Raw genomic sequence first — 16,107 nt, 5'->3', positions numbered from 1 at the left:
CACTCAATGCCTGTGGGTACCAAATGGTATATATTCTCAATTCTCAAAATTCAAGAAAAGTGCACAAGAACTATTCCTTATCAATATAAAGAGAAATATAAAAGATTAATACAAATCTCTAACCATAAAGAAATCTATCTGTCTTATATTTTTTTGCAAGTTGATACTCATACTTTTTTGCAATTAGAGAATGACATCTCTTCTACTTATTCTATTTGCCACATAAGCTCTTTTGTCAACTTGTAATTTTTATAGAATTTTGAATTTTTTTTGTTATCCTTCCTCATCTAATGACATTTACTAGCATTATCTCCTAATTAATAATGAATTTAATACCACTATTAAATTATTTTTTAAGAAAAAAATTGTCATATTATTTATTTATCACTAATTAATTCGATTTATTAAAAAATTACTTTATTCTTATATATTTTGCATTATAGATAAAATAAATTATATATTATATTTTCATTATAGATTTTTGAATTTTTAATATGAAATAATAAGTTGTGAAGTTAATGAATATTCAACACTATTACTAGGAATTGTTGTGAAAATATTTGGATTTATCAAAGATCAAATAGAAAAAAGATTGACTCTTTTTTCTTATACTTTATCAAAAATTATACCTAAACAAATACTTATACTATAAAATGATAGAACTAGATCTTATTATACTACAGAATTTATTATGATACAATTCTTTATTTTAAGAGTTAAAAATACTACTCAAATAAATACTTCAATATATATAAAATATAGATTGATTGAATTAGTTTTTGTTATCTTATTATCAGTGTAATATACTATAAATTTATTATATTTATTTTAAGAGCTATATAAATTGTTTTATAAGTAACTATAAAACTCAAAATTCTTCTATTATTATTTTAGTTATCTAAAAATTTGTACAAAAAATTTATAGCATTAGTTTTTTGCACATTGTGCGAGTCTAAACCTAGTTACCAAATAAACCTAGTATACAAAACATAAAATACACTAAGTGTAGTTCTAAAACTTGATTAGTTACATTTTGGAGTGATGAGTCATAATTCACACTCTAACTCTATGCTCTTATATTGTGTGAAGTTGCACACATTTTAAGCACACCTTAGTCTTTATACAAGCAACTAATGTTTAATATGCATGTGAAGACACAAATTGTATTCACACAAGTCTCCAACTTGAATGCAACCATGCCACCAACCACAAATAAATAGATAAATAAAGCATTTGTAGTAATCAAGTTTTTGACAATAAATTTTTACACATACATATTGCTTCGGATCTAATTTTGAAGCTGTCTATCTAAAACATACCAATCCAACACTATTGCCCAGCCTTCCATATCCATGCTATCCAAGTTAAAATTACCCAACACTATTGTACATATTTTCTTTTTAAATTTTATCTTTAAAATAGTTTCTCAAACAATCAACAGAGTCTCAAAAGCTTCTCTTAATTGGGCATTTTTTATTGACGAGAACAGTTATTTGAGCATTTAAATTCTCGTATTGTGTACTTACATTCATTTTATTACTCATGTTTTCATGTGATTTTCATTCTGATTACCAAATTTTCATCTTTCTTACTATTTAACTGAGTTAAGTGTTCATGATCACGTGCACATATTATACTTATTCAACCATGCTACGTGTACGTCAAAATCAGCCACCAATATAAAACACATGTTAAAATACAAATACATATTGAATGCTGGGGTACACATGCACATGCTAACATGTGTTTTATGGGAAGTACATTCCACTACAATTCTAAAATCCATAAGCAAAACTAACCTCAACATAATAAAAAATCAGAGTACATAACGTAAAGTTGGCCAAACAAACACTTAGAAAAAAAAAAAAGAAGATCAAAATTGTTCTACAATGTGGCATCATGAGTAGCTGATGGATCAAGATTTGGTTTCTGCATTGCTGCATTTACACGTGAGGAGGAGGAAGATTGGCCATGCTTCTTCAACTTCACTCCAAACAAAAATGACCTTAATGGTATTCTAGTACGGCTACTTGGTTGATTCTGCTTCATGTGAACATGTCCAGGAACTTGGCCAGGCTTGTTCACCCCAAGTTCTTGGCCCATTTCTTCCAGAGACTTCTCTACTTCAACTTTCAGCCCCTTAACAAAACTGAGTCCTCCTTGAAGCTCACTCAAAATCCTGTTGCTCTCTTGCTTCATGTGGAGAACCTCACCTTGAAACTTTGCAGCCTGGTACTCACTAAGTTGTGCTCTTTCTGTGGTGGAAACCGGGTTGGCCGCTCTCGCGATTTCGTCTTGTAAGCTTATCAGTGTTGGATGCCTAGTTTGCAACTCCTCCTGCAGCACTGCATTGTGTTCAAGCCACAATGACAATTCAGTTCTTATCTCCCTTAGGTGTCTATATATTGGCTTTATTTCGGATTGGATATTGGAATTTGGTAAGTTCCCTTCAGTCCTTTTCTTAAACTTTATGTTCCTTACTTCAAGTTTTAGATCTTGCATGCAATTTTGGAACCTCTGAATCTGGTGAACTGCTGTGCTGAATCTCAACCAGAACTCTAGGTTCTCCTCCATTAAATCATCGATGTAGGAACGGAATTTCTTTTCCATGGCTGAAAGGGGACTATGGTGATCTTCAATATGGTTTACTGTCACAATCTGTTGTAATATGGATTCTGTTGTTGGAGACATGCTAGTTGACAAATCTTCTTTGTTTTCGGCATCTTGGGGTTGATCTGCAAAAGAGCTTCTAGCACTTTCCTCCTCCATTCCTTGAGATGGAATTTCAGGTTGATCTGCAGAAGAGCTTCTAGCACTTTCCTCCATAGCTGAAGATGGAATTTCATCTTGTTCCTGCATGCTGGCTTCCTGAGTCTCGTTTTCTAGAACCGCTTCTTCAGCAGGATTTGCTTCTGAACTATTCAGCTTCTGCTGTAAAATGTTTATCTCTTCATCCTTCATGGAAATGACCTTCTTGAACTCATTTAACTGCAGAACCATATACACATAATCAACCATTCAGGTTATCTCTTGTTTAATTACTTTGATATTACATAATTTTGAAGCTTAGAGTTTGTTACTGAAATCTAAACATAAAAGAGTTACTATCATGAAACTTCTAGATTGATTAGTGCTTACCTGAAGTTCCAGCTCATTAATGCTCTCAGAATTTTTCTTCTCCATCTCATGGAGCTTGACCTTGACAAGCTTGTAGTCCTTTAGAACTGATGTGTATTCCTCCAACAGAATCTTTTCTCTGTCATCCAGTCCACTGACAAACATCTGCCTCATGTTAGGCTGATCTTCTTCCTCACCAGCAACCGATTCCGGCGTCTTGATATCCACACTATCAACTGTCTGAGGCAAATCATCCTTTTCCTGCTCTATTACTTCAGGAATGCTTTCAGTCATAGGATCAGTATTTTCTTCTGACTTGGACTTGTTATCTTCACATGTCGAATCGCTTAGGTCTGTGGCATAATCTTCCTTTTTGTTAACTTCCCCTGTCATATTGCTTAGATCTGTGGCATAATCTTCCTTTTCTTCCTTTGTTGTCTCAACATCTTTCATAATAGCTAAGTTATCACCACTTCTCTTCTTGTAAGGTGTATAGTGTTCCTCTGGCTTCACATCCTTCAATTTTTCTGAAAGATTCTCAAGATTATTGCTAGCTTCAGTGAAGTTTGATTGGATACTATTTTCTTGCATTCTGACATTCCTGTTAAGAAGCTTAACTCTCTTCATTTCCTCCTCCAATTCCTTCAGCAGCTTCTTGGTTTTTTCTGAATCATCTAACAGCATTTCCTTGTCCTCTTCCAAGCTTTTTATATTTGTCTCAAGTTTTTCTGCTTCTGACATTAGCCTTTTTACCGAAACATTCTGAGAAGAGACTGCAGTTTCCAAGAAAACAACCTTATTAACAAGCTTATCAATCAACTCTACGATTTCTGTCATAGTGTGGGACATATCTGAATCTTCTTCAAGATTTTCCATGTTTTCTTTCAGAAGCTCTGCGTCCTCGTGTGGCTCATCTTCCAAGGCAGCCAACTCTTCCTCTATGTCTATGCTACTCAGATCTGTTTCGGTGCCTTGGTCTAGTTGAATGGAATGTTTAGAAAGAAATTCTTCCTTAAGTGTTTCAATCCTTTCATGAGATTCCTTAACCTTTTGGAATGCTGCATTAGCTTCTTCAGAAGATTGCAATTGTTCTTCTTGCAATTTAGTCAATTTCACTTTGCATGAATCCAGAGCCGTGGTTGCCATCAAAGTTCGCGCATCATTATCTTCTATGACAGTAGAAATTCCAAACTCATCTTGCAAGTCACCAACTATTTTCTGTATTCCTACGATCCGGTCTTCAATTTCCCAGTACTTATCATAGGAACCTTCATACAAACTCCTCACAAACTCTTTCTCAGTCTGAAGAGCTAAAATTTCCTTTTGAAGCTTGTCAACTTGAGCATGCGCCTCCGCCTTACTGAAACCACAAATTGGTATTGTTGGGGCATATTTTTCAAAGCCAGCAATCTTCCTAGATGGTCCCTTTCTAGACAGCAACATGGAATAGCTCCTCAAGTTCTGCTTTCTCACACTTGCAGCCTTAGAAATGTCTGATTTTTGTGTTTGATTGTGTGTTTCCTGCGAAGATGCATTGCTTGCAGGAAAAGTTACATCAAATTCATCATCATCATCCATTCTATACTGGACTTGTTCTGGAAACGCTGTGGCAAGTTGGCGATTCGCTGTTTGGAGCTCCTTTGAAATATGATCAAATCTCTGTGCCAATGATCTATATGCTTTTAAGGTTTCTTCCACAAAATTTAGCAATTCTGGCTTCTTCTTGTAGTACATTTCCGCCCTTTGCGCAAACGAGTCCCCGGTATGATCAATGATTTGGAGGGCCTCTGCAGCCTTGTCCTCCACATCTGTTCAATTTTTTTGTTTGGATATCATTAGCAAGGGTTAATGCTATATAGTGTATAGAATTGTATGGTTTTTCAGGTCAATGTGATGCATACATTTGTTTTCTCTCATGCATATTGAATAAGAATTTCTTTTTTCCTTGCATTATCAAAAGATCATGTAATTTGTTTACAAACAAAGAAAAAACAAGTATTATACACATTGAAGGAATTGGATCATGTTTTATGCATATAGATTATTAGTTGTCTGCCATCTTTGGATGAACAAAACAAATCTAAGAATTTGGAAAAATCAAGCGAAGAAAAGATTGAGATTCTAATTACCTTGGAGGCTTTGTTCCAGCCATTTGGATTGTTTTGTCCTGACGTGGCTGGCCCACCACCATGTATATGCATTTGTTGCTGCCCTTTGCAACATTTTTTCCCTTTATTCTCTTTAGTATCAATTAATTATGAAATGCATTGTCATCTCATCATAAAAAACAAAACAACCTTAGGTTTGATGATGATGGAGATTCATAAAACCAACAAGAAGGTGTCACCAAATGGCAAACAATAGCATACACAATGTGTGTGATCAGAGAAGGGGGGGAGGGGGGAGGGGGGAGCTATGATTAAAAGAAATTTTGGGAAAAGAGAGAGAAATTTTGCACAGGAAACAATACTTGGTTACAATGAATGATAGGTTTGTAATGTAATAATGTAATAGATCCTTTGAAGAGCTAAAACTTTTAGAAACACTTCCTCCACATGGCATTCTTTTTTGGGTGGGGTGGGGTGTTGATGTGTTCCTAGTTGGCTTAGTCTCATTTGTAGTTGTATTTGTATTTGTATTCGTATTTATATATGCCTGCCATGTTTGGTTCATCAAAATATTTTTGTGTGGGTTGAAGTAATATAGTCTCGAGCAAGTTTGATACTCTCAAAATATTTCTTATATTATTTAATTGTTATATATGTAAGTATTAATTATCATTAAATGAGAGATATTTTAGTATTTTTGTTAAATAATTTTTAATTTTTATTCACATGTGAATATTTTATTCACTTATTATTTTTACGGGCGCGCTACACATCCATGTAATCAAATTGGCCCAAGTCCAAATAGAGTCAGCGGATTAATGACGAGTGAAAACACGCGCTTGAAAACCCTTCGTTACTTCGCGCTCATTATAAAAAACATTACTTCTTCCTCAACACGAAACTGCTCATTCTCTTCGAATTTCTCTCAAAATCACTCAAACTTCGGTCACGTTCTTTGCAAAAACCACTACTGGAGAAGAATCGCGAGAAGATTTGGAAAGGTACAACCATAAATGAACGAAAACAACAACAAAGATTCGCCTTCCTCCTCTTCCTCATTCTCCTCCTTCACGTGTTTTCTCCTTATCTTCATTCTTTTGTTGTTATTGCTGCTGTATTTTTTTTTTGTCTTTTCCTCTTCTCTTCCTGGTGAAGAAGCAGCATAAGGTGAGGAGGAAGAGTTTTAAATTGTACAGAACAGAAATGAACCGAAATGGCCAACTCCACTGAACTGAATATCATTCATGTGCTGAATAAAACGTCATAAATATTTAATCATCAAGAAAAATATTTCTACATGCACAAGGACTCAATTGAACACACTAACAATCAAGTAAATCAAAATGTACAACTCCACTGAATCGAGCAACATTCATATGCTGAATAAAACGTCATAGACATTTAATAATCAAGAATAGCATTTTTTCATGCAAAAGAAGTCAACTGAACACATAACAATTAGTTGAACCGAAATGACAAACACTACTGAACCGAACACCAATCATGTGCTGAATAAAACGTGAAAAATATTCAATCAGTAAGAAAAATATTTCTGCATGCACAAAGACTCAACTGAATACATTAACAATCAAGTGAATCAAAATGAGCAACTCCACTTAACCGAGCAAAATGTTGGTGTTGTTGGTGATGATTATAACGAAAGAAGAAGGAGAAGAACCTACGTGCGCGAATTTAAAAGAAGAAGGAGGAGGAGAAATACTATTCTCGTTGATTGAAAGTTGATCACCATTTATTCACCACATGAACATTATTTGGTTCGGTGACCTTTGTGATTTGATTCACCAAATGAATGTTGTTCAGTTCGGTGACCTCCTTTTACTTTGTTCAGTGTTTAGGATTATTGTGATAGCATGCAGCAATCATTTCTTAGCTGTCACAACATAATAACCTCATTCAATTGATTTGAAGTTGAATCATTCATTATTTCTATTCAGAAGTGTAGATCGAAGAAGAAAACGAAGAAGAAGAACGACAGAGCTTATTACGTTGAATTTAATGCAGATCAATAATGAAGAATGCGAGCAGAGAAGAAAAATGCGAACAGAGGAGAACGACGAATTTTATTAGGTTGAAGAAGAAGAAGAACGTGAACAGAGAAGAAGAAGAAGAACAAAAACACGAGAAGAGAACAAGGTTTACGTTATATGAGGCGCGTGTATAACAAACGCATAAGGGGGTTGGAGAGGCACGTCTGATTGAAGTTACTTGAATAGCTTGGATGAAAAAATTATATAGATGTAGAGCTTTTCTGTTATTTTAAATATTTTTTGTTTCACAAGATGGTGAAATAGAGGTGTGTTACTTTACTGCTATGAGAATAAGAAATTGGAACTTCTGATTTTCTTGTTGACTAACGATGATATGCAGAAATCATATCCGCATATTTGTATTTAATTTTTTTTAAGAAAATTCAAATCGAATCATCCTATTTACATTTTTGAAAATTAAAAGCTTTTAAATATGAAATCGGACTCTCTAATTCAAGTTTTAGCAATCAAAAGTTTCACTCCACTAATTGAATTGTTCCTTTTCTAGTTTTACAAATTTTAAAAAATTCTAACCGTGAAATTGGTTGGTCTGAATTGAGACTCATTTTTTTTATATGAAGATTATATGTGTGTTATGCCTTGTTATAGAGCTTGAGTGTGTTAGACCGTGATGTGACGGCTACATTTTAAAATTTATGTAGAAGAAATAAGATTATCTGATTTTTTTGTTAGTGAAAATTGGTATACAAATCAGACGGTTCGATTTGTGTAAGGAAGAAATTTTCAAACTGCATGAAGTTATCGGACCATCCGCTTTTAGTATTATTTAATTTTTTTATCTCGTGATAGAGCAAATTGGATCGTCTGATTTGCCTTAAAAAATTATTTTAATGCTTAAATAGAAATTAGACCAACCAATTTGTATAACTATATATCTACAACTTGTATCCCAGTTGCCAGATCTCTCGTCTTCTTTTTCCCTCAGCTCTGGAGAACTCTCTTTCTCTCGTATTTTTCTGTGTTTCAAAAATTTTTTATGTGAAAAAAAAATGGGTGATAGAGTTGTGCTAAAAGTATATTATTATGGTAAGATTTTGTTACAAACATCCGATGAGTGAAATTTGTATGTGAAAATTTATTAGATATTGTTATTTCATTCACATTCTCACTTGAAGAACTAAAATATGTGATTTATAAGAAAATCGATTCTCAACTATCAAGAAGAATATCATGTATTTCATACAGGTATCCTATAATGGTATTTGGTAGATTTATTCAATTTCAAACCAAATATGTAACTGATGAAGTGAGCATACAAGAGATGTCTTCAATATATATTGAAAGTCACTCTTAGATGTCGTTCATTGAGTTGTATATTGAGTTTGAACAATCTGATGTCGACCGAAATATTGAATAGGAAGATTACAATAGTGACAGTGAGGAAGAGTTTGAAAGCAACTACGAGGTCGTTGGTCCAGATGGAGACGAATATCAAGCTGACGGCATTATAGAGGCAGAAGTAGCAGAAGTGGCAAATGCACTAGCAAACCAACATTCGTTTGAGGAGCCATTTTCATGCGCACATTGAATTTGAAGGCCATGCATGCAGCAGAATTTTCTAAATATATGAATGCAGGTATGTAATTTGGATATTTGTACGAGAGATTAGAATTTTGTTATTTTTTATATTATTGATCGATTAATTAATTATGTAATATGTGAAAATATAATTAATTAGTACTTATTTAGTTAAATTTAAGATAATAACCTTATGTATTTATTTATTTATTTTTTTATTTATTTGATTAAAATTGAGATAATTACTTTATTAGGAATAAATATAGGTATATATTTATATTAATTTAGTGAATATTTATTTTTTATGTGTATAAATTTAATATAAATTCATAATGATTTATTTATGATTTATAATTTATAGATAGATTTCACTTTTAATTTAACTTATTTAATATTTATTTAGTAAATATTTATTCCATGGTGTCGTTGTAGAGGAACTTCCTGTTGTGGCGGATGGTGAATTTGCTGTGGGAATGGAATTCAGTTCTAGAGAAGCTGTCATTATGGCGATGAAAGATTATACCATCCGCAAAGGTATAGACTACTGGGTGTATGAGTTGGAACCGTTGATATTTTATGCCAAGTGTACATTGGCTTATCAGGGTTAGTATAATTCGCAGAAAATACTGTTGGGTTATAAGGAGGTATAATGTGTTGAGTTAAGAAATTAACTAAATTAATTAATGATGACAAACATTATTTTTGGGCAAAATAAATAATTAGTGTTAAATGTTAATAAGTATATGTTGCTAATTATTTATTTCATGTTGCAGTCCAACTTCAATTTAAGCAGCCCAAATGGTATAATAATAATTTAGCAAGGCTGATGGGTAAATAAACAAACTCAGCCCAAAAGAAACAAAGCCAAAGGATCTGATGGGCCAACCGGGTTGCCTAATGGAAATTCAATCCAAACCCGTATCCATCTCACAAAGCTTCTTTTGTAAGATTGAAGTCTTCTCCCTCTTGAAGTGCAACGTTCCTCTACTTTCTGACCAAGTCAAATCAACTTCAGAAAAAGTAAGAAAGAGAGAGAACTTCTTCACTAAGCTAGAAAACAAAGAAGCAAGAAAGAGAGAGTTGAAACTTGAAGCACAGAAGCTAAACCAGAAATTCCAAACCAAATCAAGCTTAAGAAAGGTAATCCATCTCATCTTGCATGCATCAGATCTTCATCCCTTCTTCCCAACTCTCTGCTCTATCCGAAAATGGCATTCAAAGGAAAAGTTGATCTCTGTTCTTCACTGCTACAAATCCACGGTCACAAGAGATTCTTGGGGACCAAGTTGCATCTCTATGGTTCAGATTTGGTTGACCATTGGAAGACAATTTCGGTTACTGCTTCATGGCTTTCGGTCAAGTTGGAAAAGTCAGAAGCAAAGGTCCTACTTTGATGTTTGAGAAGAAAAAGTAAGCTTGTGGGTTGGTAAAGCTCAGTGCTCAAGGAGTTGACCTAGGAAGATGAACCCATCAACATGCAAGGAGATAAAAGAGGTTTGCTGTTCATTCAGAAACTAAGGAGAGAAAATCAGTGAATTGAGGTTTTGTTCTGAGAAGAGCTCTTTAAAGAAGTTCAACTAACTGGACAGTGTAACCTAATCAAAGGTGCATTCTGCCAGTATGAAGAACTGAATCAGAGGCTTGCTAATATGGTTTTTCGCATAGCACAGAGGCTGTTGATGAAGTCAATCTCCTTCATGATTTACTGATTGTAATATACTTTTCTAAGTTTATCTTTCTGTAATTTCTTGTGAGAAAAGACATTGTGAGAAAGCTCAAGAAAAAGCCATGAGTGGAAAAAGGCTGAGTGAAACACTTGAGAGAAAAGCCTAGAGTTATTTTCAGATTTCTTTAGGTTGGTTAAGTGTCTTGTATCTTGTACCTGTAAGGTATCCCTTTCTTAGTTGGGTTAGCACTAAGAGGTATAGTTAGGTATTAGCATAGCCAATGTCAAGTTAGGTTAGAACTTGAGTGTGAAAGGATTGGGTCAATCTTGTGTTATTGGTATATGTAATACTGTTAACTATAGTGAAATTCTTCCATAGTTGTGGAGGAGACTGGATGTAGGTTGCATAGCATAAGGCAACCAAACCAGGATACATGCTGGTGTTAGCTTTTCTCTTCTCTGCTGTGTTCTATTTTCTGATATTCATGAGACAAAAATAAATTGTCTCATAAATTTTCGCTGCTGAGTTCAAACAGAATCAAAACTGCAAATTTGTTTTAAAAGGGTAATAACAGCAACCAAAAAGGAAGGCATAGATTCAACCCCCTTCTCTAAGCCTACCACAACCTTCATAATGGTAATCACACTTATACCAAAGCCACCATTTCTCAGGACCATTTGAAGCTGGATTCCAACATAATTGCAGAAGCAATAAAGCCGTTGATAGATGCTGACCCCTCTATAAAGATGAAATTAATTATTGCGGAAGTACAAGTGAAGTTTAATTACATTATCAGTCATTGCAAAGCATGGTTGGCAAAGTAAAAGGCAGTGAAAAAAATTTTCGAAGGTTGGAAAGCATTATGTGAAACTTTGCCCATATGGTTTGAAGCCATGTGCACAAGGAGTCATCAACTGCCGTCCATTTTGAAACTATGCCCGTATATCAGGGCGATGACTTGGTTACTGATATCTGCGTATTACATCGAGTCTTCTGGAGTTATTACCCTTGTATTAGAGCATTCAAACATTGCAAATCACTTGTCCAGATAGATGGGACTCATTTGTATAGAAAATATAAGGGTTGTTTATATTGGTTGTAGTTTTACAGGATGGTAACAACAACATTGTGCATATTGCATTTGCGATTGTAGAGGGAGAGGCTTTGATGCGTGGCACTTTTTTCTTAGTAATTTGCGATAACATGTGGTGACTCGTGATTATGTAGGACTTATCTCTGACCGACACAACTCTATCAGTTCAACTATTGTCCGTAGTAACGGAGCTTGGTCATCTCCTAGAGCTTTTTACATGTTTTGCATAAGGGATATAGAGTTGACTTTTTTAGGAAGTTCAAGGCACTGAACTTGCAAAAGCTTATCGTCAACATAGGTACATATGAATATATTGAAGTTTGTTGTTGTTAGAGTTACCATTATTTTGAATCTCATTTACATGTGGTCTTTGTACTTGTCTCTTTTATATCGCAGGATATTCGAGGACAGTATGCTAATAAGAGATGTGTTATCAACATTTACGAGAAAGGGGTGAGGCTTACACTAACTGGTTAAACCGAATCTCACGTGAACAGTATGCATTGGCATTGGATGGTAGTTACTGATGGGGTCATATGACCATGAATCTAGTGGAGTGCATCAATTCGATCTTGAAGGGTGTGTGCAATCTACCTGTGACTGCACTTGTAAAGACAACATTTTACCTGTTTGCAACAGAAAAAGTTGGGGGTGGCCAGGAATCAGTGCAAGAAACGATAGATGGATCCAAGCCCAAGTCAGTAAAAGTATTAGTGGACCATCGACCTCCTTGCAGTCGAAACGAGATGTCCTACAAAGAGATCTGTACAAGTGCGCTAGGCATGCCGATCCCCAGTTAAATTCACCGATACTGGTAAAGTCGCACAGCAAAGACAAAAATTTCCAATGCACCACTGCTCCAGACTTGTCTCCAAACAGGATCGTCCCAAATAATAACATGATGTAGCACTTTACATACCTCTGAATCCCAATTTCATCATTCAAGACTAAACAATCTTTCAGATTTCGTAGCCACATCAACTTTATGAAACTTCCTCTGCAATCGACCTTCCTAGGTGCAACCCCAAACTGATTCAAGCATTCAGCCTCTAAGGTATCGAAACTACTTACGGTCGCTCCTGTCACTGGAAGACCATTAATTGGAAGACTAAGAATTATAGCCACATCTTCCAATGTGACGGTACACTCACCAAATGGAAGGTGAAATGTATGCGTATCAGAGTTCCATCTTTCAATTAGTGCGTTAACTAATGCTCCCTGACACTGAATTACTCCAATATGAAAATGTGATAAAAATCAGTCTCATGTATATACCCCTCCACAATAGGATTGCACGGATCCAATGGCAGTAAGTGGTTACACGTCAACATCCGTGAACTCTACAAAGCGTAGTCAAATTTCACATCAAACAAAGATATCCATAAAAACTTAATGAGTAAACTACTATTTCTATCCATGAAAGTTAAAAACGCTCACATATCTACCCATAAAAGTTGAAAATTAACATTTGTACCCATGAAAAATTGGCTTTTACAAGCAAAACTATCAAAAACTCTAAATAAATAAATAAAATTTCTAAATTACCCTTTAATCCTACCACTACAGTAGCACTCACCCTGCATTCACCCACTAACACCTCAATTTTTTTTTTTAAATTCAATGACGTCAAATTCTTCAATTTCAACAATAACCACAAAAGATTCAGAATTTTTTGAAAACAAAAAGAATGAAAACATTCATCAAATTTAGGGACAAAGAGACGAGCGAGATACAGAGAGAAGTAAAGGCAGCAAAGTCCATGCTTCGCCACTGCTATCGCCGGAGAAGGTTGTCTCCTTGAGAGACGCTGCTATTGCTAGACCTGATGACCTTTCTTGTTATCTTTCATAACAAAGGAAGAGTCATGGTAGAGTATGAAGAAGGTAGTTGCAGCAGCAACGACGTAGGGAGGGGAGCAGCTCGGCAGCGGCCTCCTTTAGTCGTGACGGAAACCACTATGGGAGCATCTATGTCGTTGCCATCTCCTCATGATATTTAGCCTACAGAGTCATGGTAGAGCATAGAGAAGGTGGTTGCAACAGCAGAAACGTAGGGAAGAGAGTAGCTCGGCAGCGGCCTCCTTCAGGCGTGACGGAAACCACCGCGGGAGCACCTCTGTCATTGCCATCTCCTCGCGATCTTCAGCCCCCTTTTGTATTCTGTTTCCATTTCTCTCTTCTCTCTCTCTCTCTCTCTCTCTCTCTCTCTCTCACACACACACACACACACACACATCAGGTTCAACACCTCTACCTCAATTCCTCGTCAACCCACGACGGCGACAGTGGTGGCAGTGGCTTTCTGTGCCTTCGCCTCTTCCTTCCCTTTCATTTTTCGATTTTTCTCCTTCCTCTGAGTAAATGTTTGGAAAACAAATTAGGATAAAAGGTTTTAGTTTTGGGTGAGTTGTGACACAAGGAGAGAGTTATAGATAAAGAATTGAAGAGAACGAGACTCACTAAGGAAAGTTTGAAAATTTTATTTTATTATTTTGGGTTTGAATAATTTTGCTTACAAAAACTAATCTTTCATGGGTACAAATAGTAATTTCTATCTTTTATAGATAAATATGTCAGTATTTTCAACTTTCACAAATAGAAATAGTAGTTCACTCAAACTTAATTATAATAAATATATTAATTATATATACTATATGTCTAACCATAATTAGTTAACTAATAAAATTAAAAACTAACTAATTATATAACTAGAAATATTAAAAAACTATCTTAACAACTCTAATATCACTATAATAGATTTGTTATTATTAATAAGTAACTTATTAAAATAATTTCAAATTTAGTGTTAATAACTATTATTAACTATTAATAACTAATCTAAATTTAATTATTCCTTAAGGTAACATTTGGTTAGTGTTCATGTCTAATAAAGATATAGACACAATAATACATATATATTGTTTGGTTAGTTAAGACAAAAAATATTTTAGAATACAGATAGACACAGCTATACACAAATATACAAATTTTGCATACCAGCTTGAAGGTAAGCCACAAAGACATAGTATATAAGATATATAAATTATTTTTATTTTTATCCCTTGTTATCCAGAGATTCAGATCCTTCTTCCTTCTTTCTCATCTTGTTCCCTCCCTCCATGCATGATGTACTCTCCTTCTTTCTTCCCTCTCTATTCCTTTGTGTTATCTCCTCTCTCCTCCTTCCTTTTTCGGCCGCCACTCCTTATGTCTCTCTTCTTCACTTTCACAGATCTTAGTTTATCTTGTTTGTTGTCGGTCACGACGTGCCGCCATTGTTGCTTGTTCGATGATGCAACTGTGAGTACTACTGGGTTCATCTTCTTTGCTTGTCACGATGTGCCACTATATGTCCCTCTCTCGTTGCCTTTTTTTTCTTTTTTGTCACTTTGCACTATGCAATCCATCTTAAATTTTGCCTCACTATTGATCTGTCCTTTTTTTATTTTTTTTTTCTATTTATTAAAAACAAAATGATACTTTTGCCTTCCTCTTTACTCCCAATTGTGATTGTTGTGAAATTATTTAACTATTTTTGTTAATTGATTTTTGGTAGTATGTGTAATGATGAATTCATGGTGGTAGAGGAGGTAATTATTAGCATTAGTGGTAAATGGTTTTTTTTTTTTCTAAAAAAGTATATTATAGGATTAATATAGACTTTTTACAATTTTTATTATATCTTATTCAATTTTTACCAAACACAATAAAATATATATATATATATATATATATATATATATATATATATATATATATATATATATATATTTATATCTATGTCTTTAATGTTTATATTTCTGTATCTATGTCTTAACTTATTGATAAACCAAACGCTACTTAACAGCACTAGTACGTACATGCACCAATAATATATATTAATTACTTAACTACTCTTATTATAATGATAACAATAATTATTATATCCAAAAATTTAAACACTTATTTATAATACAATAAATATATTAATTAAATATCTAACAATAATTAATCAACTAATAAAATCTAAAAATATCTAAAAATATTAAAAATTATCTAAATAATTCTAATATCACTATAATAATATTTAACACTAAATTTATTAAAAATAATAAATAATTTATTAAAAATACCAAATTTAGTGTTAATTATTATTAATTAACTAAATAAATTTATCAATTATTGCTTAGCAAATAGCGGCGGTTCACCGTAAATAAATTTCCGTATAAAAATAGCGGCGGTTGATGATTGTCGCAAACATGCATGGAAAATTACTCTTGGATGATATAGCGGCGGTTTATCGACGCAAAATTTCTGATTTGCGGCGGTTATGCCAGCGGTTGCTGGAAACCGCCGCAAAATGTGATTCCCGCGCCTTTATGCACTGCGGATATTGTTTCGCTGGCAACCTGTCTAGCGGCGGTTTGAAACCGCCGCAATTTGGCATTAAAACCGCCGCTATTCTCCTCATGTCCTGTAGTGATATATATTAACTACTCTTATTATAATGATAACAATAAGTATTATATCCAAAAATTTTAAAATATAATTTAAATA

General features: G+C 34.1%; 1 protein-coding gene across 1 annotated transcript; it reads right to left on the bottom strand.

The window, feature by feature from the left end:
- Positions 1 to 1,884: 1,884 nt before the first annotated feature.
- On the bottom strand, positions 1,885 to 5,340 carry LOC130945501 (protein NETWORKED 2A-like). Its single transcript, XM_057874210.1, has 3 exons — positions 5,247 to 5,340; positions 3,139 to 4,925; positions 1,885 to 2,988 (listed from the first exon to the last, which is right to left on the bottom strand). Exons 1-3 carry the CDS (start codon positions 5,338 to 5,340, stop codon positions 1,885 to 1,887), a joined length of 2,985 nt encoding a protein of 994 aa, XP_057730193.1.
- Between the last annotated feature and the right edge of the window lie 10,767 nt (positions 5,341 to 16,107).

Source organism: Arachis stenosperma, chromosome 8, assembly GCF_014773155.1.
Source record: "Arachis stenosperma cultivar V10309 chromosome 8, arast.V10309.gnm1.PFL2, whole genome shotgun sequence".
NCBI classification, from domain to species: Eukaryota; Viridiplantae; Streptophyta; class Magnoliopsida; order Fabales; family Fabaceae; genus Arachis; species Arachis stenosperma.
The sequence above is the reverse complement of the archived record's forward strand: the minus strand, read 5'-3'. Positions and strand labels throughout refer to the sequence as shown.

Coding starts and splice junctions, on each gene's coding strand:
- LOC130945501 (XM_057874210.1), bottom strand. CDS start 5,340: ATGTTGCAAAGGGCAGCAACAAATGCATATACATGGTGGTGGGCCAGC. Junction 4,926..5,246: donor GCTGGAACAAAGCCTCCAAG/GTAATTAGAATC, acceptor AAAATTGAACAG/ATGTGGAGGACAAGGCTGCA. Junction 2,989..3,138: donor TTAATGAGCTGGAACTTCAG/GTAAGCACTAAT, acceptor ATGGTTCTGCAG/TTAAATGAGTTCAAGAAGGT.